Raw genomic sequence first — 27651 nt, forward strand, 5'->3', positions numbered from 1 at the left:
CCCTTTTTTAAAAAATACTGTTTGCTTGGTATAACTCAATTTGTTAAATCTGGAATTCTAACGAGAACTGGGATGCGCCATGTTATAGCAAACGGAAACTCGACACTCGTACTCTATGCACACATATGGTTAAAAGGCAAAACAGGACTCATGTGACGTGACCGGAAACAACTCCGTTCTCTGGTTATACAGATATCGTGTGCATGCATGATTGACGCAATTGATAGCATGGCGACGCGCTTCCTATTTTAATGTGCCCATGTGTTTACTTTGAACTTCGATATCTCATTTGTGCAATAGCACCGACAAGTAGTTATACTTTTTAAACGTTGTGTGGGGCTCGTTATCGATGCAAATATACTGTTTAATTGATGGATTGAATGATTATTTTTCTGGGTAGTTCCTATGGTCTGATAAAATTTATCAATAAAATGTCCAAACAGAAATACCCACATGCATATGTTAGGAGTTTGGAACTATTGGTTAATTGATGGGTTGCTTTATTGGATCGGGTGAGTTTTATAGCCCAATCTAAAAGTTGATTAAAATGTACAATGAGGAGCACGCTACCAATATCATATTGTGTATATTTATCTGAATGTTGCCTAACACCATATTATATTTTAAGTTTACTTATTTATTTGTTGGTGTTGTACGCCGTACTCAAGAATATTTCACTTATACGACGGCGGCCAGAAACTAGGCAGAGGCCGGAGAGTGGAGGAGGAACCGACGACCATCCACAGACCTTCCCACGTACGGCCGGAGAGGAAACCAGCATGTTATATTTTAAGTGTTAGGTATTAAGTATACATAAATGTTGATCGCCAACCTATGTATAAAGGTCCAATAAAGGTCCAATACGTAATTCAATACGTAAACATCCTTGTTTTTCACCTACAATCTGACGATGAAAGGTTCAAAGTCCACTTTAATATTAACATCTTCTCTACATATAAATCCTTGCTACAGAGAAACCTTTTGCTAGCATTGGAGTAAATACACGATCCACACCCCCAATATAAATGGATCCTGCATGGATCACGGTATCCTTATAGTCAATGAGGTCGCGTGTTCGAATCTAACTCTCTAGATCGTCTGCGGTTTTTGGTCACACAGAAAAGGTGCGGCGTTTCATATATTCATATATATATAATTTTGAAATTGAGAAAAAACTGACATGGGCTTATATTTGGGGAAAAACACAACAGAAAAACAAAAGGGCAATTATCTAATCGAAGTCTGCAAGAAATTCAGGAGAAGACCCATCTATATAGACTACACCTAAAATATTCGCTGAACAGCGGTGCTTTAAAAACCGGGTATAAGCCATAGATGATCATGTAGCAACGTCAGTCTGTCATGCCATCATATTTATACTTGCTGTTCCGTCCATATAAACGTGTGCATCTAATCACCTAGCCCATGGATTTGATCTCAGTCTATAGATTGGGGACTATTAAGCCAGTATTCAAACACCATTCTCGCATAAACAGCTATTTATGACGACGACTTTTTATTATATATGGAATGGCCTGTCAAAGCAATTTGCAAATTCTGTAATTCTGTTCGTCTGTCGAGCTGTACATCCGTCCGTCAGATTTTCGCTTCTGTGCAATAAGTTTTTCAAAGATGGTCGGACTTGACAAATTGTCATTTTTTTTTCACCTCACACAGATAAGCTTCGAAAACAGACCGGTCACGTGCGTAAGTTTTGCATTTTTAACGATTTCTTTGATATTTAATGGGTCATTTATTGTACCCCCATAACGGCTTTAATATATTGGCTGATTTTGCTAAAGTTTTTTCTGTGCAGAGTGATATATTGGCATAGTATGGACCTTCGTGCAGGGTAGTTCCAAAACAAACATGATCCATGCCTGTGTAAGTTTTACATAGATAGCGTACGTGGGATATAAATTGTTCAAAGTTTTGTTTACTTGGTTTATTTTAGAAACCAGGAAGAGTTCACCAGACTCAGAGATGTTAGAGCTCTCTCAACGCCCTGTTTCACAACTGTTCATTTTCCGTATAGTTCATGTATTTCCACAACCCGGAAACTGGAACCATCTGTGCTGTGCAATATTTGGACACTAATGCAGAAATAAGAATGCTGCTCACATCATATGTACGGCCTATATACACCACGGCGCGTTCAGCTCCATGGATAGAGAGAACACCGGGGAGCATAAATTCCCGAAAAAACCCCACAGTCCTTCAGCAGGCAAATCCAAAAATTCAAGCCGGCTACCTCATTTGGTAAAGCTTCTATCATCTGTGGCCACCCCTGGATAGATTTTATTTCTTTATAGTACTTTTGTGTAGACCAACTGTTACAAATTGCAGAAAATCAAGTTCAAGCCGGCTTTCTCTGCGGTCGTATACGTGCGCGGGAAGGTCTGCAAACAAGCCAATGTTCATGCATAGGTTTCCCGGTTTCCTTCAACCATAATGTTGGCCGCCTTCGAATAAGTGAAATATTCCTGAGTAAGGCGTAAAACACCTATCATGTATAAACAAGACTGCGGATACTGCATAACTGTTGCAATGGTTTCCATATCTCTGAATTGAAGTTTATGGTTCGTGCATGGTTCAAAGGAACATTCCGCGAATGCATTCAGCTATAGGCCTATATGTGCATTCCTCTTGACTGCATTCTATACCAGGTTTGAAGTGTGTGTGTTACGTGCCATAAACCTGCATGATGTGACGTCACTGGTCACAATTTGCGTCGTATGAAAAGGCAAAGGGGATGGAATGCAGTGTTTCAAATGACACGTATTAATTCGTTAAAAAAAAACAAAAACAAAAAAAATAATAACAACTAACTGATAATTAAACAAACAAATCGACCGGCCTATTTGTCGACATATAGTGAGTGAGTGAGTGCTTTGGGTTTAACGTTGTACTTAACAAGTTTTCAGTTATATGACGACGAAGGAATCCTTAGAATGCATGTAATGTGCCTGCTTGTTGCACGACGGACTTCATTGAGAGGCCTTACCGAAGCCGCCCCACCCGAACCATTATACTGATACGAATCAACCAGTGGGTGCACTACCCCCTTCATGCTGAACGCCAAGCGGGGAAGTTACAACTTCCTCTTGTAAGGCCTTAGGTGTGACGCTCTACCAACTGTGCTATTGGGTTTGTCGACATTGCATTATGTTATTGCATTTGCTTTGCTTTTTCATGATTCTCTTTCTGGATGATCTGAATTATGTGTATGGAGATGAAGAATTCTGGAGTAGACTTTTTCTTTAATGCGATAAGCCTACATTAGGCTAAAAACGAAAGAGTGTTTATTTATTTGACTGGTGTTTTCATTACGCGCCTTGTTCAAGAATATTTCACCTTTGCGGCGGTGTCCAGCCGCATGGTGGGAGTAAACCGGGATGGAAAATTAAACTCACGATCGTCCCCAGGTTGCTTCATGGTAGACCTTCCCACCTGCGACCTTTAAGGAACACAGCGCGCCTTATACATACGAGCTGGACTTGAACTCACAGCGACCCCAGTTAGGTCAGAGGCATTGAAGTCATTGTGCTGCGTCAGACCGCCAACCAATATAGATCACGCAGGTCTGCTATCTAGTGTCTAAGGCCGTTCTCAAAGAATTAATTTTTCACTTACATGTAAATGCAATATGACGATCAGGCCTGTGGGTGGAGGGATGGGAGTCCGCGGTGTAAACCACCGACTTTCTAACTTGCTGACAACGTTAAATCTCATGCCTTCTGTAAAGACCTAAGTAGCCAGAGCTGGATTCGAACATACGACCAAGCAATAGCTCGTTGGTCAAGCGTAATCGACACTCTGGGCAAGTTTTAAGCAGACTCAAATACATGTAGTAAAATGACTTCTCCCTTGTTAGCTCCTACTTGAATGGTAGTATTATAAACCATAACCTACATTTGATGCAGCCAAAACTAATCGATAAAATATTACCGGGTATAAAAAAAACGCCTTTTCGTCATTTTCCCTTATTTTCCCCACATTTAAAAAGATTGGACCCGCGTAATAGATAAAGGCTTACCGATTTGATTCGTAAAAGGTAAACCGAAAAAAATCGCAAAAATTTTGCTGGAAACTTTTATCCCTTACACATTCACTTATCGATCATTACATGAGCTTGCCGCCATTATTCGCAAACCGTAGTGCATAGGATGAAAATCGCGGACGTTTTCATGAAATTGTTTTTGCTGCTTCGGGCGAGCCGTGAGTATATTGAGGTTCTTAATAAACGACCTTGTAAGTCGACGAGGGTTTTGACAGAAATAATGGCATCTTTACACTATTAACGCTTCGAGTTCACTGTGGTTTTCCTGAAAGCTTTTTGCCTGCATTGTTTTAGATCGACTTGTCGCCTACTGCGCATGCGCGTGGCTTGCCTTAGCTGGTCAATCTATGGGTAGATAGGAAGGTGATTGAGGGACTAGGCGATCGTTCGACTGACTGAACATTGTTCGCATCGGACAGCTCTCTGAGAGGCCTTAAAAAACACAAATGTGTTTTCGATAAACCTCTTAATTATGTCAGGGTGTTACAAAGGTAAGATAATCACCTATTTGCAGAAAATCGCGTCGTTGTGGCACATATAGTGCGTGTGGGTTACTGAATGACGAAGTCCCTGAGTGCAGGATTTACTGTTACATTGTTTGAGTGAACGCCGCCGCGGCCATTGTGTGAGGCTGTGACTGCGTCATTCGGATCGGCTTCTAGGTCTAGTTTGGTGTTCATGTATGCAACAGCCGATCGAATTGTGTGCTTCATGTAGTGAGCTGCTATAATTGGTCTCCAGAATTTAGATTTCTCTGATTAATTGTTGGTTGGAAGATTATAAGTTGATCTGGCGTTATGGTTTGTTACCAGGTTTTCTTTGTTTACTACATGACAGACCTATCTGGTACCGGTAGGCAAAACCACTTCCTCCTGCCGAATAAGACATGTCACAATGCAGCATCCCATGCGCGATCGAAATAACAAACTGAGAGCAGTACAGATTGCTCTGATGGTAGCCAAAGATCTCGGCTGTGATCTTTTAATATGGGGTTAGGCGTAAATCACATGAATAGCCATCCAGGTTAAATAGTGGTATTTAAAAACAGCTAAGCGCATAGAAAGGCCACGCCTCTCCGGCCGTAAGTGGGAAGGTCTGCCAGCAACCTGCGGATGGTCGTGGGTTTCCCCCGGGCTGCGCCCGGTTTCCACCCACCATAATGCTGGCCGCCGTCGTATAAGTGAAATATTCTTGAGTACGGCGTAAAACACCAATCAAATAAATAAATAAATAAGAAAGGCCACGCACAAAAATGTGTGCAAAATCAAGCATTACATGCATTTAATGGGCAAAACTCCAACAAATTATGTTCACCAAGGTATTTTCTCCTCCTCTGGCAAATTTTTTCCACATTCTGTAGCCTTGAAGGCCAGCAAATCCAAGATAATTCATAGTTGTGACTTACGCTCACATGCCGTGACGACATCGTGACCTAATAAATCGGGTTGTTGCTCAACGCACATGCGTGGCTGACCTTTCACCACGTCTCTGTGTTTTGATCAGCTGGCTGTCAGTTCTGAAAGACAGAAAGCCATGTTACTGCAGAGGAGAGAATTCGCGATTGTCTGAAGGCTATGGAGCAGAATGACGGACCCCACAATTTGTGTGAAATCTCAGATTGAGTTTGCAGTAAAAAAAAAATATTTTTGACTCGTCTAAGATTTTAGAGCGTCCGCTTCGGGACCGGTAGATCCAGGATCAATCCTTGATCGAGTCACACCTAAGACCTTTAAAAAAGAGGAACTTCCTCGCTTGGCGTTCAGCATGAAGGGGATAGTGCAACGACTGGTTGACCCATATCAGTATAATGGCTCGGGCGGGGCGGCTTACTTGTCTTCGGTAAGTCGTCTCAATGAAGCAGCACTAAATAAAAGAGCGGTGGAAAATCCGTCCTGCAACAAGGAGGCACATTACACGTGCATGCACCCTAATGATTCCTTCGTCGTCATATGACTGAAAAATTGTTGAGTACGACGTTAAACCCCAAGCACTCACTCACTCACTCGTCTAAGATTTACAGGAGAATGGTGATGTAATTGCAAGTAGAGATTGTGGCAAAATGCGCATATATATTTTCGCTTTCAGAATTGTCGGGGTACAGGTATATGTGTATTTTAGGACGATCTAACGCGCTTGCATCAGAATTGAACTAGAGCATAGCACTTTGTAAGCATTATACTGGAATCTGGCCATGAGTGATCAGTGGTCCCCGCGTTTCAGTAAATACCCAGATGGTGGGTTCGGCAAAAAATTTTATCATCCAAAGATGGCCCCAAATTAACATCAGAGTAGGATCCATTTATAAAGTTTTGCAGTTATCTGCCCTTGTTAGATACTTTGAGGTCATCAGTACAGTAGGTCACTTCGAGCATGAGCAAGGAATCTCAGGCCAATGCGGCCTAGGAAATAACCAATTAACGTTGAGCTTACGTTAAATCTCCGTACAAGAAGATCAGGAACATAGGTGTCTGCAGACTTCAGGTTGTGGTGACATATTTGATGAGTAATTTTTTGTCTTAAATATCGTGATAAACTGTCATGGCAACTGAATCAGATATTTAAATTGAGCAAACTTAAATATTGGTTAGGGGCTATCCATGATCGAACAAAATTTTTGTTCATGCCTAATGTGAGAGCAATGTCGGACTAGTAGCAACACCATATCTTGAAATGTAAGGAATAGGGTGCTGCCAATGGTTAGGGGGAAAAGCAGATTCTTCATTGAACCCAACTCTTCACTACAGCCATAATATCTTTCATCTTTCTGTAAAGTTCAGCAGAAAAAAAGGCTTTTGCACTCGTGGTCACATTGCATCAATATGAAAATTAGAAGAATGGAAAGCCCTTTGCTGTTTTGCATACCAGCTAGGCAGGTATATAGGTTGTGTGGTAAAGCTGAAGTCCACCCATATAAGCCGTTACGCCACCATTTCTTGAGTTGGAATGTTGTGAGATCTCACAGTACATTGGAACTCGATGCTAGCTTTCACTTGGTGACCTCTGACCCTTGTAGAGGTGGCATACTTGCTGCATAAAATATAAAATATCTGTGTCACTGAGACGGTACATTGCAAGTCATATTCCATTTTATAGTAATGTCGTTGAGTACAGGATAACTCCAATCAAATAAATTAAAGAAACTTGAGACACTCGGGGCCTCCATGGCTCACTTGATTAGCGCACTAGCGCAGCGTGATGACCTAGGAGCCTCTCACCAATGCGGTCGCTCGGAGTTCAAGTCCAGCTCATGTTGGCTTCCTCTCCGGCAGTACATGGGAAAGTCCGCCAGCAATCTGCGGATGGTTGTGGGTTTCCCTCGGGCTCTGCCCGGTTTCCACCCACCATAATGCTGACCGCAGTCGTACAAGTGAAATATTCTTGAGGGCAGCGTAAAAACACCAATCAAATAAATAAATAAATTGAGACACTCAGCATATTGTTACTTTAAAATGTTTCTATTTCATTGGATACATGTAGTTTCAGCCTCAAACTTGAAAAGCCACTGTGCATGACAGGGTGCTGATTTGACCACAGCTGCTCTGTTTGTGGCGCGTATAAAAAAGCAAGACATGAAATGTGAATGTGGCTAATTACATATACTAAAGTATGGCTGACATACACAGATTTTTCTGTAAGGTTGATGACAACTATCTAAAAAAATGAAAAAAGAAAAACATTGTCAGCAGAGCAGACATGTCTGTCCAAAGCCAAAATGTCCTGCCACACCTGTAACATAGCAGATCTGCATGTAGTTACATGTAGATTTTTTGGAATAACCGGTGAAATAAGGTAGTGTATTCTTATTTTGATTCCCAGACATCCTGAATGTGTTTTCAGAAAAGTTAATCCCATCTTGTTTTTCTTTCAGATCTCCCACTGAATCTCTAAGGCTGTTTTCTTTGAGAGGCCGTTTGATGTTGATTGTTTTTCTCCGACTCTTCATCAGCACAATGGGTGTTACTCTGGAAAGGGTGCAGAACAAATTTGCATGCATTATTGGAGAGCTGACCAATGAACCGCTAGTGCTTTCACAGTTTGCAATATGGGTGGATTTACGCATTTCAGAGTACAAATCAAAAGGCACAATATCTCTGGGTAAGTCGTGTGATTCCTGCCCATGATCATGGTAAATGACCTTGAAATGCCCACGTGACAAAGTCACACATTTGCCTGATTCTGAGATTTCTATTGACCTTAGAAAGGTGTTTTGAGGTTTGTTTGTAAGAGAGGCTGATAGCCTACTGGAAAATCAGGTTTCACCTGGTATTTTATGACTTTTATTTTTTGGGTGAAAATTTGTTGCATTTACTGTACGTGAATTTTGATGGTATGTGGGAAGATGCACCAGCAGCCTGTCAGTGATTGTGGGTTTCCCCCGGGCTCTGCCCGCTTTCCACCCACAATAATGCTGGCCGCCGTCATAAAAGTGAAATATTGAGTACCAATCTGTCACCAATCAGATAAATAAATGATCAAATGAATTGTAATGTTTACATGCCTCATTACCTGATAATAAGCCAGGTCACAGTCTTAAGTTGAATAGTCTGTTCAGTGAGACATTCTCACTTATTCAACACAGGTAGGCAAGTAGGCAAAAAGAAATCAGATTATTTTTTGGACAACTTTGCTCATTTGGCTGAAGCATTTGTCTTGCATCACCCAGTAGGCAGCTGGGTAGTGAGTATAACGGTTTAAATACAACTCTTGCTACTTGTTTTTTGTGCAAATCATGAAAGGCAGGGGGATTGTTTATCTACCTGAGGTAGGGTTGTTATTTTCCTCCTGTTCTGTGATGAGTAGTTTTGAAATAGAAATCTAAAGCGTACACATTTTAACCCTCGTGTTCTTGCATCTGCTCCAATAATCTGTTGTAAATCATAATGTGTAAAGTGTCAATGGAAAGTTGTGGAAACCTTCACCACAGTAGTTTGCATGAAGAAATTGGAGGGACCATCATGTAAATCATTGTCGTCGTCGTCATTTCAGATTGTTCAGGGGAATCGCCAGACCCCTCCTGGCTCAAGGGTCACATCAACCCACCTCTGCACAGTCTGCCTAGCAGTCTAACAGGGCATGGCGGAGTTCACAATTCATTTACGCAGAAAGCAAGGTTACCAAGTAGAGACTCATCGCGTTTGTATCAGAACAATAGAAGTGTAGAAACTGTGGAAGGTGTGGAATATGTGTCGGACAGATTATCCCCTGAAGTTCAGGCAATCAAGGAGGAAATGTCAGAAGGTATTTATCCAGTTTCAGTGCATAAGCACGATGGTGCTGGCACGAGAAAAAGGACAGCAGAGAGTTTCCAGAGTAGTGATCAATCCTTATATTCGCAATCGGAAGGCAGCTTTTTTCCTGGGCAGAATTCCTCGAACACTTTCACGGGTGGCACCCCAAAAGCTCGCCGCGTTGAGGCAGCAGGTGATGATAATTCAGCAGTCGAATCTCCGTCAAACCAAAGCTTTATGTCTGTTATCGGCGACTCTTTTCAAGAGACAGACGATCCAAGTCAAAGTGATGCAAGTCTGTTAGAAGAGCAGTCAAGGGGAGGTAATTTGGCATCCCGGTTCAGTGCAGCAAACGCCCCTGCTAGCATGTCATCTCCGTCGACGAGTGACGGGGCACGGCCTGGGACCAGCGGATCAGCAGGTGAGGCTTACACTTTGCTTTGTCTAACCATTAATTTATTGAAAGTCGTGCATCATGTGGACAGTTGTGTACTAGAATGGAAGTTCCCTTGGAAAGCGAATCTGGAGAAGCAACTTTAGGCAGTATGTAATGGCCAGAGGTTGATTGTTAACTGTGGTCTACTATGGTCCGAGACCAGTGCAGCACGCACCCCAGTTTTGAATTGTAAACTGTACATGCACATGAATTCCACCTAAAATTCTGCTTGTTTTCAAATGAGTATTTTTGTGAAGTTTGGTTAATTCCAGATAAAAGAAAAACCTATGTTATCATTTCAAGACCTTCGCATGTTTATACATGTGCTTTTAAAAGAATAAAATTGAATTTCTACAGGCCAAAAATTCTGGTGGAATACATTACCTCAAAATTTGAATTGGGATTTGAACACATCTGAGTTTGAAATTGGGAACACCTAATAAATGGTATGTTTTGAAAGACACCAAAGATATTCAAATCTCTGTTGTAGTAAACCGCCTATTATGTCAAGATTTTTATTTTGACATAAGTCAAAGCAGACTTTATGGAACTGGCATCTGATATGACTGGTCTGTGATTTTTCTACATCTAAAAGCAGGAAAAACACTTACACAAAGTATATATTAAAAGAGAAAATTAAACTCTGTTCATAAAAAGAAGTGTTATGTATTTGTTTTTTTTTTTTTGTTTTTTTTTTTTTAGAATTTTTTCAGCCTAGTAAAATGCATTTTAGATTCTAAGGTGGCCTTTTCCGATCTTGTTGGGAACAGTAACACCACATCAGGTTTTTGCCACTGAATGCTTACGCCAATTGAAGAGAACAATTTTAAGTAACAATGTGGATGTGTGGTCACTAAAAATCACAGTAAAATCTGATGTTGGTATGGTAGATGCTTTTCATGAACCTTTCAGAACGCTGGTCTCTACACGTTCTACATGTATGCAAGCCCTCAACTATTGTTAGCATTATGGTTATCATTTTTTGTGGATACATTTTAATACATTGACACATTTGTATGTGGAAAAAGCCAAACTGGGTCTTCAGAAAATCTGTGCAGCTCCCCGGGTACATTACAAAGATACATCTAAGATGTAAAGCCACAGCCTTACTCATGTATCTTCTGTAGAGAGGGTGACACCATATATTACTGAGCCAGCGACTCCCCTCACCCTCCTAGCTGAAAGGAACTTCCATCCAAGTAACACTGATTTATTCTGTCTTATGTTCACATGAAGCACGCACTTTACTAAATCAAAACCGGACTTCCTTTCTTGTCACTGATGTACATGGATTCAGCCATTCAGCCTCTGCACATGTAAGATGGCTTGTCAGGGTTGCTGAGGTCTGGTTTTTAGTGCACATAAATTTATAAAAATCTGGAAAACTAAAAATATGGATCATGATTTTATTTTCGTGCTGTAATTACTCTGATTCATTCAGTAGTATTTTGCAGTTGACTTCAACGGATAATTGCCCAAAACAATTTCCCTTTTTTTTCTGGAAATTCTTCAAAATTCTTAAGCATGGCTAAGCGTACACCATCAATGTCTGCATATGACAACTGATTATTTTTTGTGGGATAAAATGTAGCTTAAAATTGGCTATATTTTATTTGGCATGAGTTACAAATGTACACATACACTCAGGTGTGCATAGAGTTCTAATTTATTATGAAGTTAATGATTGCATTAATGTCTCTCATGTACATGTAGTTTGACAACTTTGAACTTTCAAACAAAAAGATAACTCTCTGGTGTCTTTTTACAGCTTCTCTATATTGTCTGGGAATTGAAAAACCTTGCTAAATATTTGAAATTTTGGATGTAGCAAGAAGTCTGGTTTTGGTTTTTATTTCTGCTGTCTTATAACCTGTTTGTACATTTGATACACACATGATATCTGCAAGAGTGAACAAAAAATGTGTACTTGGAATTTGACAGACATTTTAATCAAGGGGCATAACTCCCAAAATGAAGTTGACTGCGCCGTAAAGTCATATTGTTATCCCTGTTTAATTTCTACAAAACACATTGACAAAGTCGGAATTTAACCTTGCAGCTATCTTGCATTTCATCTTTTATTCATTGGTTCTCAAGACTCACAGAATATATTTTAATCATGTTTCATACAGCTAAAGAATCTTTGCTGAATTATTTCCATGCATCAATGAAAGATGTTATGTTTCTACTGCCCTGCCATGTTACTGCCCCAAGTATTCTAGTTCTGCTAAATCATCCCCTTACTACTTGTATGCATGATTCAGTTAAACAGTAAGACGTGTACGATGTACGATGCCATAATTCGTGGTATAGTTTGGAGAAAACCTTGCCACTATGTGTTCAGATACACGTACATGTACGTACACACCTTGCCACTTTGTTTAGAAATCTGTATGTGTAGATTCATGTGCGTATAGAGCTACGTTTTGCCTTTTTGCAATTTATGTTTGGTGAAGTGTCAAGATTCCTGTACTTCTGTTTCGAGAGGAAACGACACAGTTTATAATTGCTTGTGAAAAGATTCTGTTTACATGTCTGAATATATGCCTTGATATGGAACTGGGATAGTCATATTTTATAGAATCGAGAGGATTGCTACTCATTCTGTGTTTCTGATAGATGATGAAACAGTTATTTAGGATTTCAGTGAGGAAGCAGGAGGGTATTAAAATTGAAAGTAAAGCCTATGTGCAGCTTTAGAATCTGCTGCCTTTTATTCCTGACTGAATATTTATAGTAGGCCTTGCTGGTGGGAAGTCTCATATGACTTGTGTACAGTTGGTTTACAAATGTCGGCTTCGATCCATAGATTTCATGTAAGAATTAACTCTCAGTTCCAATGAAATGGAAGAATTACTTTTAATCAGTACCTTGAAGACAATAATTAATGAATATGTATGTGGGTGGCAGTAGACCTACAAATGTGAGCAGGTTATTTTTATATACCCACTGTACATACACTTAGTATTCATGTATGATTTAGGTTGGTAGATCAGTTAGAAGTTAGAAGAGAACGTGCCTGCAAATAATAAAATGATAATAAGAAAGCCATAAGAAACTGTATAAATCCTTAGACAATTTCTGTAAATCAGGCAAATATGAGGTTGAATAGGGTATTTATGTCAGGATGACGCTAATATTGCTTGAATGTACCGCATCATTTGTGTCTGCTGTATTGGCAAAATGGGTGATGCCATTTGTTATTATATGAAGTCCCATAAGGTAGTTGTAAATTAGGATATAAAAAACTATCTTAGAAAGACAGATTCCAAAATACACAAGATGTTACAAATGTACAACTGTCACCGTTACATCCACATGCAACTGTAGCAACTGTGACAAGCAGGGTAGTAATTTCCATCACATAACCCTTTGTGATGTTGATGAAATAAATCCACGTGTGAGAAGCATTGCTTTTAGACCAGTATGTAGATGGTATTCAGCAAACCTCATTTACATGGTTACCCCTGTACGACAGATCATTACGTAAAGTGTTTTTCCTGCCAAGCATAAAACACATGATTGTTGAGATTAAAATCATTTTTGGTGATGTAGAAGTATGATTGAATAGTTGACGTGCACAAATTTATTCTAGTTTTTCACCAAACATTCCAATACATCACATGTGATAGTACATGTATTATTTACAATGATTCCTTCAACATGTAAGTTTTCTTAATTCCTTAAGCATTGTTTTACCATTTGACAAAATTTGATACATTTTGTTTGGTGGTTAGCTCATTGCTATTTAAAAGAACCGATTGTTTTGTTTATTACCAAGCGTTAACTGTAAAAGCGACATTACTTCCAGTATTGAATGTTGAATTCCTGTTTATGCACAGTTTGCATTAAAATAATTACCTTTTAGGTCAAAATTCTGGTGTCGTATAAGTGAAATTTTCCTGACCTTAGCTTTAAAAAGCCGATAAAAGCAGATACAAGTGAAAATAATTCTGTTTCCTGTGCGGTCTGCGTGTGATTCTTCTTTCAGAACAGCTTTTGACTTTCTGCTTCGACATCATCATTATTAGCATGTGATCATAATTCAGGTTTTAACAGTTATGCCATTTAATGAGGGCTTTGAAATACAGCATTACTTCCTGTGTTCAGTTTGGGTGATATGTACTCTGTACTTAGCGCATGCTGGCTGGCTTAATCTGTTCATTCTCCCCAAACTGCAGACAAAAACCATCAACGAACCAGTTGTTACACTCCTCCAGGTGGGATACAAGGAGATGTAAATCAATCAGTTCAGTACTGGATTGAAATTTTTCAAATTTTAATACATGCTGAGTAGTGTATTGAGGGGTATTTGTGGGTGCTAGACTGTTGAAATCCGTTTCCTTGCCCGTTCCAGAGCCGGAGTACATGGTTTGGCCACGCCTGACCGGTAGACGGCAAGGACGCACAGAGGGAAGAGCGGAGGGTAGCTCTGGGTTTTCGTACTCTTCACGTCATCGGGACACCAAAGGCATTCGAGCTAGAATCATAAACATAGAGCAAAAATCTGAGAAAACCATTGGAAATATTGTTGGTGCTGTTGGAAGCTTTGAGTCATGGCTGTTCCAGAAGCATGGCAGGAGCCAGACAATTGAAACCATCAAATGCCATGAGCTAGATGGCTATTTGGCAGAGTTTTTCTCTGAAGTAACAAAACCACACGGTGGCCATTACGATCCAGATTCGTTTGTCAGCTTTAGATCATACATAGAACGTTTTCTGAAAGAGCATGGATACCCATATTCTATCTGTAGGTCGGATTATTTCGCAAGCAGCCAGCATGCCTTTAAGGAACGTCGGAAAACCCTGGTTAAAAAACGACAAGAAAAACTGATGCAGGAAGAAATGATTAGGCAAGCTAACTTTGACTATGACACTATAGAGCATTTGACTGGATCTTGAAAAAAGTTTATATGTGCTGCAGAACACAGGGCTGTGAAAAAGCAACTTAATTAAGTTAATATTTGCTTTACCAATGTTATTAATTGAGACAGTCTAAATGCCCCATCATGGTCAGAAAAGAACTCACAATATGGTTTACCCTGGTAATATAATTAAAACTGAATATGAAGGATAAATAACTTTTGTATGCACTATGGCTATATTTAACACATGCAATTTAACTGTGTTTTCAACAGGATTGTGTATCAGAGTCAAAGCTAATATGCCTGTGGAAGTATTTGTCAGTTTCTTAGTGGAAAGTCTTGCAATTTTATGTTGGCTAATTTGCACAACTTGAAAGTTCTAGTTTGTTTACGCTGATTAGACCCCTAGCGAAGTATTTTCCACTGCCTGTCTATTGACATTTTGCTCTGTGAAAAAGGAGCACGATGCACATTTTAAGCACATGTTGCAGCATCAGTCTTTTAAAGCCCAGGGCAGGTTGCAGCATCTTTTTGGTGAAGCCCAGAGCAGGTTGCAGCATCCTTCTGGTAAAGCAGAACTTGAGAAGGTTGCAGCATCCTTCTCAAGTTCTGGTTGCAGCATCTTTCTGATGAAGCCCAGAGCAGGTTGCAGCATCCTTCTGGTAAATCAGAACTTGAGAAGGTTGCAGCATCCTTCTCAAGTTCTGGTTGCAGCATCTTTCTGGTGAAGCCCAGGGCAGATTGCAGCATCCTTCTGGTAAAGCAGAACTTGAGAAGGTTGCAGCATCCTTCTCAAGTTCTGGTTGCAGCATCTTGTGGTGAAGCCCAGGGCACATTACAGCATCTTTCTGATGAAGCCCAGAGCAGATGGCAGCATCCTTCTGGTAAAGCAGAACTTGAGAAGGTTGCAGCATCCTTCTCAAGTTCTGGCTGCAGCATCTTTTTGGTGAAGCCCAGGGCAGGTTGCAGCATCCTTCTGGTGAAGCCCAGGGCAGATGGCAGCATCCTTCTGGTAAAGCAGAACTTGAGAAGGTTGCAGCATCCTTTTCAAGTTTTGGCTGCAGCATCTTTTTGGTGAAGCCCAGGGCACATCACAGCATCTTTCTGATGAAGCCCAGAGCAGGTTGCAGCATCCTTCTGGTAAATCAGAAGTTGAGAAGGTTGCAGCATCTTTTTGGTGAAGCCCAGGGCACATTACAGCATCTTTCTGGTGAAGCCCAGGGCACATTACAGCATCTTTTTGGTGAAGCCCAGAGCAGATGGCAGCATCCTTCTGGTAAAGCAGAACTTGAGAAGGTTGCAGCATCCTTCTCAATTGCTGGTTGCAGCACCTTTCTGGTGAAGCCCAGGGCAGATTGCAGCATCCTTCTGGTGAAGCCCAGGGCACATTACAGCATCTTTCTGATGAAGCCCAGAGCAGATGGCAGCATCCTTCTCAAGTTCTGGTTGCAGCATCTGTCTGGTGAAGCCCAGAGTAGATTGCACCATCTTTCTGGTGAAGCCCAGGGCAGGTTGCAGCATCTTGTGGTGAAGCCCAGCCATTGATATGCTCGCTCGGCAACAACTAAAGAACATTATCTTTGTCTGAATCTGTGGTGCTTGAGTAACCAGTATTTTGAGAGACATTTAACGTCCACAATCCAATAGTGGGCCCATTACCTTCATCAAGAATGTGAAGTCTCATTGCTTTATTTTTTTATGTAGTAGCCACATAATATGTGGAAGTACTTTTATAAATCTTGATTAGGTGACATGCGAAGTCTATCGACAGGTTTATTGCTGTTCTGCATTTGTGCTTCAGATAGGCTTTGATCCCACAGCTCACTATAGTCTTCAGTCTGCATATTTAACAAATATCTGCACGTTCTGAATCTTCTGTCACACTTCTGAATCTACATATATATAAACAAGGGTTTATGGAAGTCATTTTTCCACGTACCGACCACCACTTTCTGGATTTTTTTTTCCAACTGAAATTGAGTTTTTTTTTTGTTTCAACAAACCATTTGCGATACGAAAATTGAATATTTTTGTTCGTTAGTATACTTCATTGATTGATCTAGTTGTCACCGCCTATATATGAATTCAAGCTGGCCTCCTATAGCTACTTGATGCTGCAAGCTGACAATCGGCACACATTGCAGTTACATGTATTTCAGGATACTAGTCCAGTGAAGGGTGAAGACCTGCCCAGAAAGCTTACAGCCTGCAGCATCAGTCTAGATTGACTGAACTCACAACATGAGCAATTGGTCTTAACATCACTTTTAAAAAATATTCAGTAGTCCTTCATCAAGACAGAATGGTCATGCATCAGTGGTTTATGGAATATGTGGTTGTCACTCTCAGTTGGCAAAAAGGAAATGTCAGAAATGATGTAAAGGGGGGAAAAACTCATTTGAGAAAATCAAAAATCATGCAACACCTTACATATATATTAGAAACTAATCTTCATAGTGCATCCAGATGAATCGTCTGTGCATTATCTAAATTCTCTTGAAATATTATCCTAACTGGTCAAAATAATCGCAGATTTCAACCAACAAAAGCAGTTCAAATCCAAGTCTGATTTGACTTAGTGACTGGGACTGATCACATGAAATTTACCGCGAAAGTCAGCCACCGATAATGAGAAAATTAAGAGGCCCACGGTGATTTACCCCATGAAGTATGGACTAAAATGATATTTAAAACAAGAGGCTACACATTTAAAATATTTACAGATAAAATACGCTGCTACTTTATGTAAAAGTGAATTGTCACTTTTTTCCACGACGAATACGGCTGGATCTCGACGGCCTGAAGTCCTGTCTGGCACACATCTCCTTGTTCAGTCTTTGAATAAAAAACATGCTTTTATAGCTTATCGATGTCTCTGGTAAATGATTATATCTGGCAGAGAAGGTTTTAAGTTCGCTGCTATAAGTCATTTATCAACTCAGACTCCCGAAAACGAAATCTGGATACGGTCTGCGTGCTTGTCTCGAAAGGAGCTGAAAATATTGCCGCCACCTGACGTCAGGGTAACAAAATCAGTCAAACCACGTGCGCTCACATGCAGTCACTTGCGCAACTTTAATGTCAAAAACAGAACGATCGGAAGCCGAATCAGGTCAAATTATTCGTGAGGACCGATTTGGCATAGACCACAGAGGATTTCATACGGCATACGCCCCTCTTCTTCCAGAAATTGCCTTCTTAAATCTAATCAACGCCGAAGGTCATGAAGATTTTCGTAAAAGGCAGGTAACTCGTAACGCGAGCAGGTTGGTTCGCGGAACTTGGATATGTTTAAATTGAGTTTATGTAAAATTTTCAATATTGTGAATTCTTTCAAAAAACAGCCTTAAATTGAATAAGTATAATAGTTATTGACTTTTTTATTCAATCGACGGACGGAATACCGGCTCGTCCAGACGACTTCTGTGAACCCTGATACATGTATGACGGTTAAATAGTTGAATAAAAAAATTGAATCATGCATTGTTAATACCTAGCCATTACATGTAAGAAACATTTTGTGTTTAATTTTTGTGCGAAGAATCCCAGGGCTATGCCTAAGGAGACTAATGATAATATAATACATGACCAGTATGCAGAAGTATTAAGCAACGGACCGCCTTCTGCAGGTTGCCCTCTGTTCAGTTTGAAAATCTTGGCTGTACTAACTTTTCTCTGAAATGTATGGTATTGCTTTGTGTTTAGAGCATGTTTGTGTGGGCGTTTTTTTCTCTGAAAAAGCACTGATGGTTATACATATAAATATAGTGAGATTTTGTACGTGCAATCTGCATTTTAGACTGAAGTAATAGTATTTATTATTTATCTCTGCAGCATTGGCTTGCCTTTGATCCATCCGTGAATAAACTTCTCCAGATAATTCTGTTATGTTCTTGCTTGAAAGACTTGTGTACTGTGATTACTTTATATGAAGAGCAGTTATCATTGAACTTAATTTCTGAATAACTTGCTTATCGGACTCCTCATGGATTCTGTTCAGGAGACAGCTTATGTCCAAACCATACTACAACGTATGAAGTTGAGTAACAGTGTTCGGTTGAAACATCTCCAAATAATTGGTTTGTCGCTGAGTAGTATCCTCTCAAGCTCCTCATGGCATGGAAAGAAAAAGACATGCAACCCGTACAGAACAATGAAACGAAACTTTTTTGACTGAAAAGAATCAACAGTTGCAATATAGGTGACATCTGAAAAAGATTCGTACTACAGCCTTATGCATCTAAATCCATTATCTGATTTACCTGTCCTGTTTTCATAGTTACTCATTTACCCATCACTGACCCTCGCTGACAGATAACCCAAGGCTCAGATCATCGTTTTGTTACCAGTTGCAGAGATGGTGTCAGGTAGGAGCACGATTAGACGCCACGACTTCCCTAATGAGCAATGGGATGTTGCCTTCCCAACCACGCCCGGGTATTTCTCAAAGATGGCGAGGTTCCGATTGCAGAGCACCGAGAAGAAAAGCGGGGCAATCATCCGAAACATCGCCTCGGCGGTGGGGACTCTGCAGCACTGGTTGTTCACGACGTATCGGGAGTCGCGGAACATTGAGTTGATCCCTCCTCTTGAACTAGATGCCTATTTAGAGGCCTTTTTCGCCGTCATCACAAAACCAAATCAACAAAATTACGAGCCGGAGTCTTTTAAAAATGTCCGGTCTAACATTGAACGCTTCCTGCAAGAAAAAGGTTACCAGGGGTCCATTACAAAGTCACCGTCATTCAGGAGAAGCCAGTTGTCCTTCCGACGAAGAAAGTCGACGTTAAAACCGATTCATTATCAAATACAAGAGGCAACGAAACAGTCAGGGACAGAGCCTGAAAATATCGACATTTATGAGGATTCAGGGCATTTATAAGGAAGCAATAATCTTTACTTAACTTCACCCCATCCCCATGATATTTGAGGTTTACAAGTAAGATCGGGACTTCAAGAAAGTTATCGAATGTGAACGATCCGATATATTGTGATCTGCATCCGCGCAATTAACATTGGGATTTGAAGCAAGTTATCCAATGACAGGAATCCGACATACTGTAAGTTTGTGATAGGGTATCCGCTCTGATGTCGAGGTTGAAATGATGAAATATATGATAAATTTATTTTTTTTCTTTCAAGTTTGAAAGGGCAAACGGCGTAATACTACACTTTTGAAAGATAAAGTTTGATAGCCTGAATTTCTCTTGGGTTATAAAATCTGTACAGGTAGCCTTGACAGTTTTTCATCTTGCAGAGCCAGTCTCGCTGATACCACTGGAAAGTGGTTAACTGGTTGATAATGTTGACTGGTAGCCATATTTCGATGAGATGAATGTTCATTCGTTCAGTAACCGTGTGTCAGGTGATTGGAGGGATCCGTGGTTAGAAATTCTGTTTTAGCACATGGCTGCTTTTGAACAAATCTTTAACGTCAAGTTAGATAGATTCCTTGCTGGTATCTGAGGTATTTGTTGGGCATAGGGGTTATCCATGATTTTGTGGTGGATGGGCGATTCCAACAGAAAATGCCTTAAGAGCTAGATTTTTTTCATTTGGCTGTATTTTGTAAACATTACTGCATCTATTTCATTGAGCATTTGCAGTATGCGTACAGTTTATAATTTGTAAAGCATAATCATATTGCAGTTAGACAAAAATGATTTATCTATAACGCTTATTCGTCCTGCTAGAGAGCAAAAGAATCAAATTGGTGTCATAAAATGAATAAATGAACCAAATTCTGGATGTTTTTGTTCAACAACATTTCTTTGAAAAGAGGCACTTCTTTCAGAAGCCTCAGTATCTGATAAAAGCTTCCCTCAATAAAATTGTGGTTTATCTTCTTGCTTTGAGTGGCGTTTAGGGCAGATGCTGCAGCTCATATGTCCTCTATAGATACTTATTGCATGAGCTTGGATTTGTCAGCCAATGATCTCAGACTCGACTTACTCTCATTGCCAGCCTCCGTCCGTGTTGTTGTTGTTGGGCCCACCGAAGGGATGCATGGGCTGGAGACAGGCATGAACATCCAGACGACGGAAATGATGTCTGCCATTCTAGTGCCAGAACGGCTTCGAAACAAGAACATCCGGGCGCGCATTCGCAACGTTGAGCAGAAGTCGGTGCCCACGATCGGAAACATCGTCAACTCCGTGGGAATCTTGGAGAGGTGGATTTGGAAGGAGTATGGGGACAGGCGCAATATCGAGGCGATGCCGCCTGAAGAACTCGACTCTTATCTCACGGAGTTTTTCCCGACGCTGAAGAAACCAAACGGAGAGGATTACGATGCAGATTCCTGGACGAATTTCCGTTCCTACTTAGACCGGTTCTTGAAGGAGCACAACTATCCGTGCTCGATCAGTAAATCGGTGACGTTCGCCGAGAGCCAGAGGGTGTTTAAGACCAAACGCAAATGGCTCTCGGAAAAGCGTAAAAAACGGTTAAAGTCGGCATTGTCTGATTCCAACAAACCAAGCGAACATAGTAAAGGGGACTCTTCCAACCAGTGAAGTGAGATACTGCCAAGACTTCGACGCAGGTCTTTATGTGTCAGACATCCTGAAAAGGACATAGGATGTGCACAGTTAACTTTGAACATGATAGTATGCCTAGCAAAATCAACACAACCCTCTTCCCATTGTATCATGCCGGACAGGAAGGCTAGTGAATGGAAATACCTGTGTTTTGGTGTGTGTAGGTGGCCCTCTGCAGAAGGCCAAGAAAGGCTTCTGTGTATGAAGTTTAACTTCCAAGAACTCGGTAGGCGAATAATTGTTTCCTATGGTGCAACTGCTTCCAACGTGTATGTTAACCTCGTGTATATACATATATAGAGCTCTGATTGATTTTATCCCTGTCTATATTGGCAATCATAAATGTGACCAACACTTTACTTTTGTAAGTACAGACCGTACGCCGATATGTGTTAGACGTTATACAAAGATACGCTTTTGAAGCCGTGTAGCAATCTGTGCATGTAGTTCTGTTTACTTAAAAACTAAGTAAAGTTTGTCATAGAATTATCCTCCCCAGGATTCAGATCCATATATGAAACGCCATGATGTTCTGACCTACTACTTCATTCAAGTATGTAGTTTCACCTCCACAGAATAAATTTGTGAAACTCTGAAACTATTTGATTCAAAGGTAATCAAGGTCTGCTTATAATAGTTGGACTCAAATTGTGTTGCATTTTTGTTTTTCTTTAATTTGTTAAGATTAAATAAACTGGAAAAACAGAACAAACAATGAAGATTTGAGTTTCACTGCTCATTCTTGTGCTTAGATGTTGGCCGAGAGGGAAAGTTTATCAATGAGTCTTATGTTTAAGTAGCATCAGTTCGTATCCTGGCGAGTCTCTATAACTTCTAGTGCCCTTATCGAGGATAATCCCTTCCCGTACCACCATGGATTTCTATTATATTAAGTCAAAGCTCTGTACAATGTAGTACTAGATTTTCCTCCATGTGCTAGTTATGGAAGTAGTTTCTCAGGGGACAAGCCGACACACTTCTCTTCCACATTCTCCATTGAGTCTAGCCCAGTTTTTACAGCACCAAAGATAAGTGGTCATTATTTCACTGAAGTTTTAGCTGCATCTGACGCATTGGATCACTTGTGAGGCTAGCCTAGCGCTATGTTGCTTTCCTCTGAAGTTTCTGTCTCCAGAATATGTTTTCATTCATATCCGTCCACGTGACTTTTGAAATAAAAATCAACCAAATAACTCAAAAACCTTAAATGAAATGCGAGCCTTCTGGAAACGTTCGTATCTTCTCGTTTGATGAGTTCAAAATCCCTGTACTTACACATGTTCCTTTATGTGAAGAAATCAGATATGTGGTTTTTCTCAGAAAATCCAATTCCAAGCCAGGGTTTTCCTGAACGGCCGTGGATGTCCATGACATAACCAGTTGGAGTAATCGTGTGAGAGTTCTGTGTATTGAAAAACCCATGTCTACCACGTGAAAATTGATTAGTCAGCCATAGTATGGAAATACCAAGTTGACTGTAGTAACAGGGTTCCCAAATGGAGTACAAATCGTCAAGGCAATAATTTTATATATAACCGTGTTAGAACACATACAATCGCATGTATCGAACTCTGGTCAACCAGCTAGGTGGGGTATCATTTCTGGTGAAGCAGTGCCTTAAATATGTTAGCATTTAGACCGTCTTTCTAGAGGGTGGCATCGTATTGACACAACAGAAACAGTGTTAAAAGCGATGCTAACCCAAGCAAGCAATTGATAAAATACATACGCATTCAGGTGACATTCTTTACTACTATTTCACGATGTATTGTGCGGAAAAGATCAACAAATTATGGTTGTAAAATGTACGCAGGAGGGGGGAAGGATAGTTAATACTTGCCATTAAAGAGGACATTCATATAGCAATCGTCAACCATAATTGACGTTCTAGATCAAAAATCAGCAGACAAATTATTAGATAATTAAGAAAGTATGTAAAGGACATTTTTAGTGATGCTGGAAAGACCCAGTGATCTGCTAGGTGTGTAAATTTAATGATCCAAGTCGTGTACTACGCTAGGTTTGTTCACTTAATCAAGTTATGTATCTCAGTTGAAACTGTTTATATACCCAACGTGATGATGAACACAATGCATATATGGCCAGTAGCTCTGGATTAAAAGGACTGACGGCAAATGCAGAAGAATGTCCTGTCAGTTGAACCGTTGTAGCGAATTGATTTATTGCAATTTAATGTCTCGGATTCCCAACAGTTGACTTGCAAACGGTTTGTAATAACACACGAGGTGTTACCCAAGTTCCAATTTCTGTGAACCGTCACTTACATTTGGTAATTAAGTCAGTTATGTGGCCCTTGTGAAGCTGCATGGATGATTAATTCGGAGGGTATAAATCTACCCGTAATATTCTCAACAAGAGAAATCAGTATTTCCCAATCATGAAGATTGAACCCAGCGCTCACTGTCAGTCGGCAAGCTGTTGACGTTGGTGTGGCAGTTTGCTAAAGATCGTTAAAAGACCATTTGTCTTCCACCATTAAATATGGTGGTCATGTATGTGTACGTCACATGTAGGAAAGTTCGTTAGTAACTTACCCAATGTTGGTTTTCCGCGGGTACTCCTGTTTCCCCAAACTGTGACTACCATGGTTAAGGTGTTAAATTCTCTGGTATGGCTTAAAATAACAACCACATAAATCAATAAATAAATGAATAAAGGCTTGAGTTGTGCTCATTAGCATTGCGTCCGGAGATTCAATGGGCGTTGCGATTGGTCTGTGAACGCCCGCCTAACACTTTACTAACACTAAGTTAACATTTTCAGGACATACTTTACTTTAATTTTGAATTATTTGTCTGTTTGTTTGACTACTTGTAAGTTCACTAGTACTTGTTTGGCAAGGAAGAATCGGCTTTCAGTAAATAAAATCATGTTGGTTTATTTGTTTTCCCATGTGGTGTTAGGTTTTACCGACGTTGATATCATATAGACATCGGGTCAAAGGTTTTGTTAAGGTGCTGTTCCGTTAGCTTTTCTGTGTTGGGCTTTATTATTCAGTACTGGACGGTGTTCTTGAAATCTTATTGGATTCAAAGATCCATTAGAATTCCTAATTTTCGTACTTACATCATTTCAAGATCGACTTGTATTTACCAGGTGGACGGAGCTATAGCTATACTATATGGAAGAAAAGGTGTGCTGTTCTAGCAAATGTGTAGCTCTTTTCTGAAGTGTTCCTTGAAGTAATCTCTTGCAAATATCAACATGATGATGTGAATATCTTGTACCCACCATTGAAATAAAGTTGCTTTCATTGCCAGCTCCGGACGGACAGAGGAACTTTGCGGCCTTTGGAGGCAACGTGCCGGACATGTCGATGGCAAGCGCTGGAGGTATACCCCTACCGAACTGGCCTACTACGGCACCAGCGCCAGCTACAGCACCGACACCAAACAAAAAAGAATCTGCATGGTTTATCGGACGTCAAAGCAAACGGAACATTCGGGCCCGGGTGATGAACTGCCACGATAAAGCGGAATCGACAATCCGGGGTATGGTGAATGTTGTTGGCATTGTAGAACGTTTCTTGCAGACCAGAAATAACGATTTTCGACGAATCGAGGAAATTCCGCCTACAGAACTGGACAACTATCTCGTCGACTTTTTTTATGAGCTTAAAAAACCCGATGGTCGTGAATATGATCCTTATTCCTTGTCAAATCTCAGGTCGTATTTAGACCGTTTTCTTCGAGAGCACGGTTACCCTTACTCCATCGGTGTGTCTCCTGTGTTTGCTGCCAGCCAGCACGCCTTCTCCAGCAAGCGGAAGAGCCTGCTAACAGTTCGCTACACGCAGAAGGAACTGGAGCTACAAATGGAACAGCGCTACACACACAAGGACATGGAACTGCATAGAGAACACCTGACGAATCTGTACGCCACTCAGATGATACGCGAAATGGAATCTGACCCTTTCAAACTGCTGTACGCCCACACGGATGCTGAGACGGCCTCTCAGATCAGGAATCAAGTACTGGACGAGTCTGGCCGAATGATGGTGCCTGGCTCCAGCAATCATGCTACACAGGAGATGACGCGGAACTCCGCTACTGGGCGCTCCTCCTCCTCTCCACAAGACTCGATACGTCGGGACAGCGCAGGAGGAGGTGTCGGCGGAGGAAGTGATGATTCGCAGCCTTCTAACGGGAAGGCGGATAATTCTGGACAAAAGGGAGATAATCCAGAAGGTGTAGGCTCTGGCGGTATCGAGTGAAAACAGCGTGGTGTCCACATCTTCGAAAAATATCAGGAGCAGTGTTGGGGAAAGTTCATTGAAGTCATGAAATAGGCCACATATCATTCCCACGGACATGTAGACTTGTGTCTCACTTTCCATTAAAAGAAATGCGAAATAAAGAGACAGAAAACTTGTTCGGCCCAGAGACCATTCCAAGAGCCTATAGGATTTAATGCGAAGTATTCCTAAACTCTCTATATTGGACTGTTCATTGTCATATTTATTATTCTATACCTTCTTTCGGGATGTACTGCAATAGTTTTGCTCATCTGTGTATTTAACTGGGTAGCGAGCTGCTTATCTATCGATCATGCTCCCTCACTAGGTCACCTGTGTGAAGCCGTGCAGGCCTTGTCGCAGGCGATCAACCATTGACTAATGTAGCCGTCGGTCCAAATCCAGCTCTTTTTGCTACGGCTGCGGCTTTCAGACGTCCACCAAGAGGTTTGCCAGGTACCTGGGGCTGTGGTTTTTAACCTGGCGTTGCCGATTTTCCACCACCCATAAACCTGACCGCCGTTATATACATGTAAATAAAATAGTTACGTGTGCGGCGTTAAACCCAAGTAAGCACATCCGTAAAGTATCATGATGACCTGGGTGGACAAACGCGTAATTGCGAGTCCTGCCCTCATGTTTTGTGTTGGTTAGGTTTGTAATATTGATGATGAACTTGTGTGAGACTAACGCATAACCATATAGCTTCTAGACCAAGAGCAATTCTAAATAGTGATTTATATTCGGTGAAATAATGCTTCTTATTAGAGACTAGTTTATTGATGATGATAAGGATGATTTTTTTTATATATAAATATATGTATTATCTATATATGTATATGTCGCGGACATTTTAATTTATTCATCTTTTTGAAACAACCAAATGTGGTTTATATTGTGATGTATTGTGGCAGTGGTCATTGTGACGTTTTCATCGAGATGGTGTATGGCGTAGTAATAAAATCAGTGTCCATCAACGTAGAAACAAGTGAGTCGGCCTTTTTTACAACTTTTTACGAGTAGATAACATTGTCCTTTTAGTTCAACATTTGACCTCGACTTAATGAGTTTCACTTTGGTTCTCAGGTACTGAAAAATGATATAGTTTGTTCTTCCTCTGGATATTTCCATTCGGAAGCTAACACTCACGAACATATGATATTATTACTTCGGAGCAAAGTGGTGAGTCCAGATCGTGAGCTCAAGCACCCCTAGATCTTCGACGTAAATTTCTGTGTTAGTATACAGTCCGAGTATTTTACGATGACACATACCCACACATGCCCAGTGTACATACTACTTGAGGGGACAGATATCACCACAGCTTTGTACACCTTATAACCCTCCCGAAAAGGACTAGAAGAATGTTCTGTTTTAAGGGACTCTAAACATACATAGCCACTGTGACGATCGATTGATATCGCAGCAGTAAAGTAAGACTGACATTATTGGAGTTCTGAAATCTAGGAGATTAGAACATGAGATGTTTGGTCTCCGTTGAGCCCAGTAGGTCAGACACGAGGCTTTCACCAGGAACAGTAGTGTATACTTATCCTTTGTCATAGTATAGTGTATAGTATGGTATAGTGCCATTACTACTGGCATACATACGCACAATAGCTTTAACTGGTGCTGTTGAGCGTTAATGGCAGAGGAATTTTAGTCAAGGTTCGGTCATATCTTCGTTTGAACTTAAATACTACTCGAAGTGGACTTGCTTAAAAGATTTACGGATTTCTCCCTATTCTGTTGTGGGGCAATATCAACCAGTTTTCATTTTCCCGCTATTTTCTTGCAACCTGTTAAATATATTGAGATGAAAAGCGTTAAATTTTTCTTTTATTGACTGTTACTTTGAAATATAACATTGACCTATATTCCCAATTTTTTTATTTTAATTATGGCTTCTTGTCATTACACATGATGTACTTTCCTGAAAAACCGCATTATGTTCTCTGTCTCTAAGTTTTCAATATGGGTTCAAAAATGTAATCATTTATTCAGTTTGATTTCCTTTGTTCATCAATGTATATTGATGTGAAGCGCTGTAGCGCTGAAGTCTGTATTTTATTTATTATTATGGGAAAAGCTTATAAGTTTTGTTTTTAAGGATTAAAACTTTTGATCGATGAAGTCTGGATTAGAATGGATATGACATATATCGATCAAGACGTGGTCCTGTGTATCCAGGTTAATTCTGCAGTTTAAAAATTGGAGATAAGCAATGTATTGATGATTGTGGTTTGGTTGAGTCAGGGCTTTGCGTGT

At 40.5% G+C, this 27651-nt stretch overlaps 1 protein-coding gene across 4 annotated transcripts; it reads left to right on the top strand.

Moving 5' to 3' along the window:
• Window positions 1-2232: 2232 nt before the first annotated feature.
• Window positions 2233-27651, top strand: LOC135463571 (uncharacterized). 4 transcript variants are annotated; one of them, XM_064740872.1, is made up of 4 exons: window positions 2233-2259; window positions 7929-8155; window positions 9047-9709; window positions 24410-27651. In XM_064740872.1, exons 2-4 carry the CDS (start codon window positions 7975-7977, stop codon window positions 25360-25362), a joined length of 1797 nt encoding a protein of 598 aa, XP_064596942.1. In that variant the 5' UTR covers window positions 2233-2259; window positions 7929-7974; the 3' UTR covers window positions 25363-27651. The 4 variants fall into 4 exon arrangements, with proteins under 4 accessions (XP_064596942.1, XP_064596940.1, XP_064596943.1 ...); XM_064740870.1 differs by lacking the exon at window positions 2233-2259 and adding an exon at window positions 4137-4218; XM_064740873.1 differs by lacking the exons at window positions 2233-2259; window positions 24410-27651 and adding exons at window positions 4137-4218; window positions 20554-21511.

This window comes from Liolophura sinensis, chromosome 3, assembly GCF_032854445.1.
Source record: "Liolophura sinensis isolate JHLJ2023 chromosome 3, CUHK_Ljap_v2, whole genome shotgun sequence".
Classification (NCBI taxonomy): domain Eukaryota; kingdom Metazoa; phylum Mollusca; class Polyplacophora; order Chitonida; family Chitonidae; genus Liolophura; species Liolophura sinensis.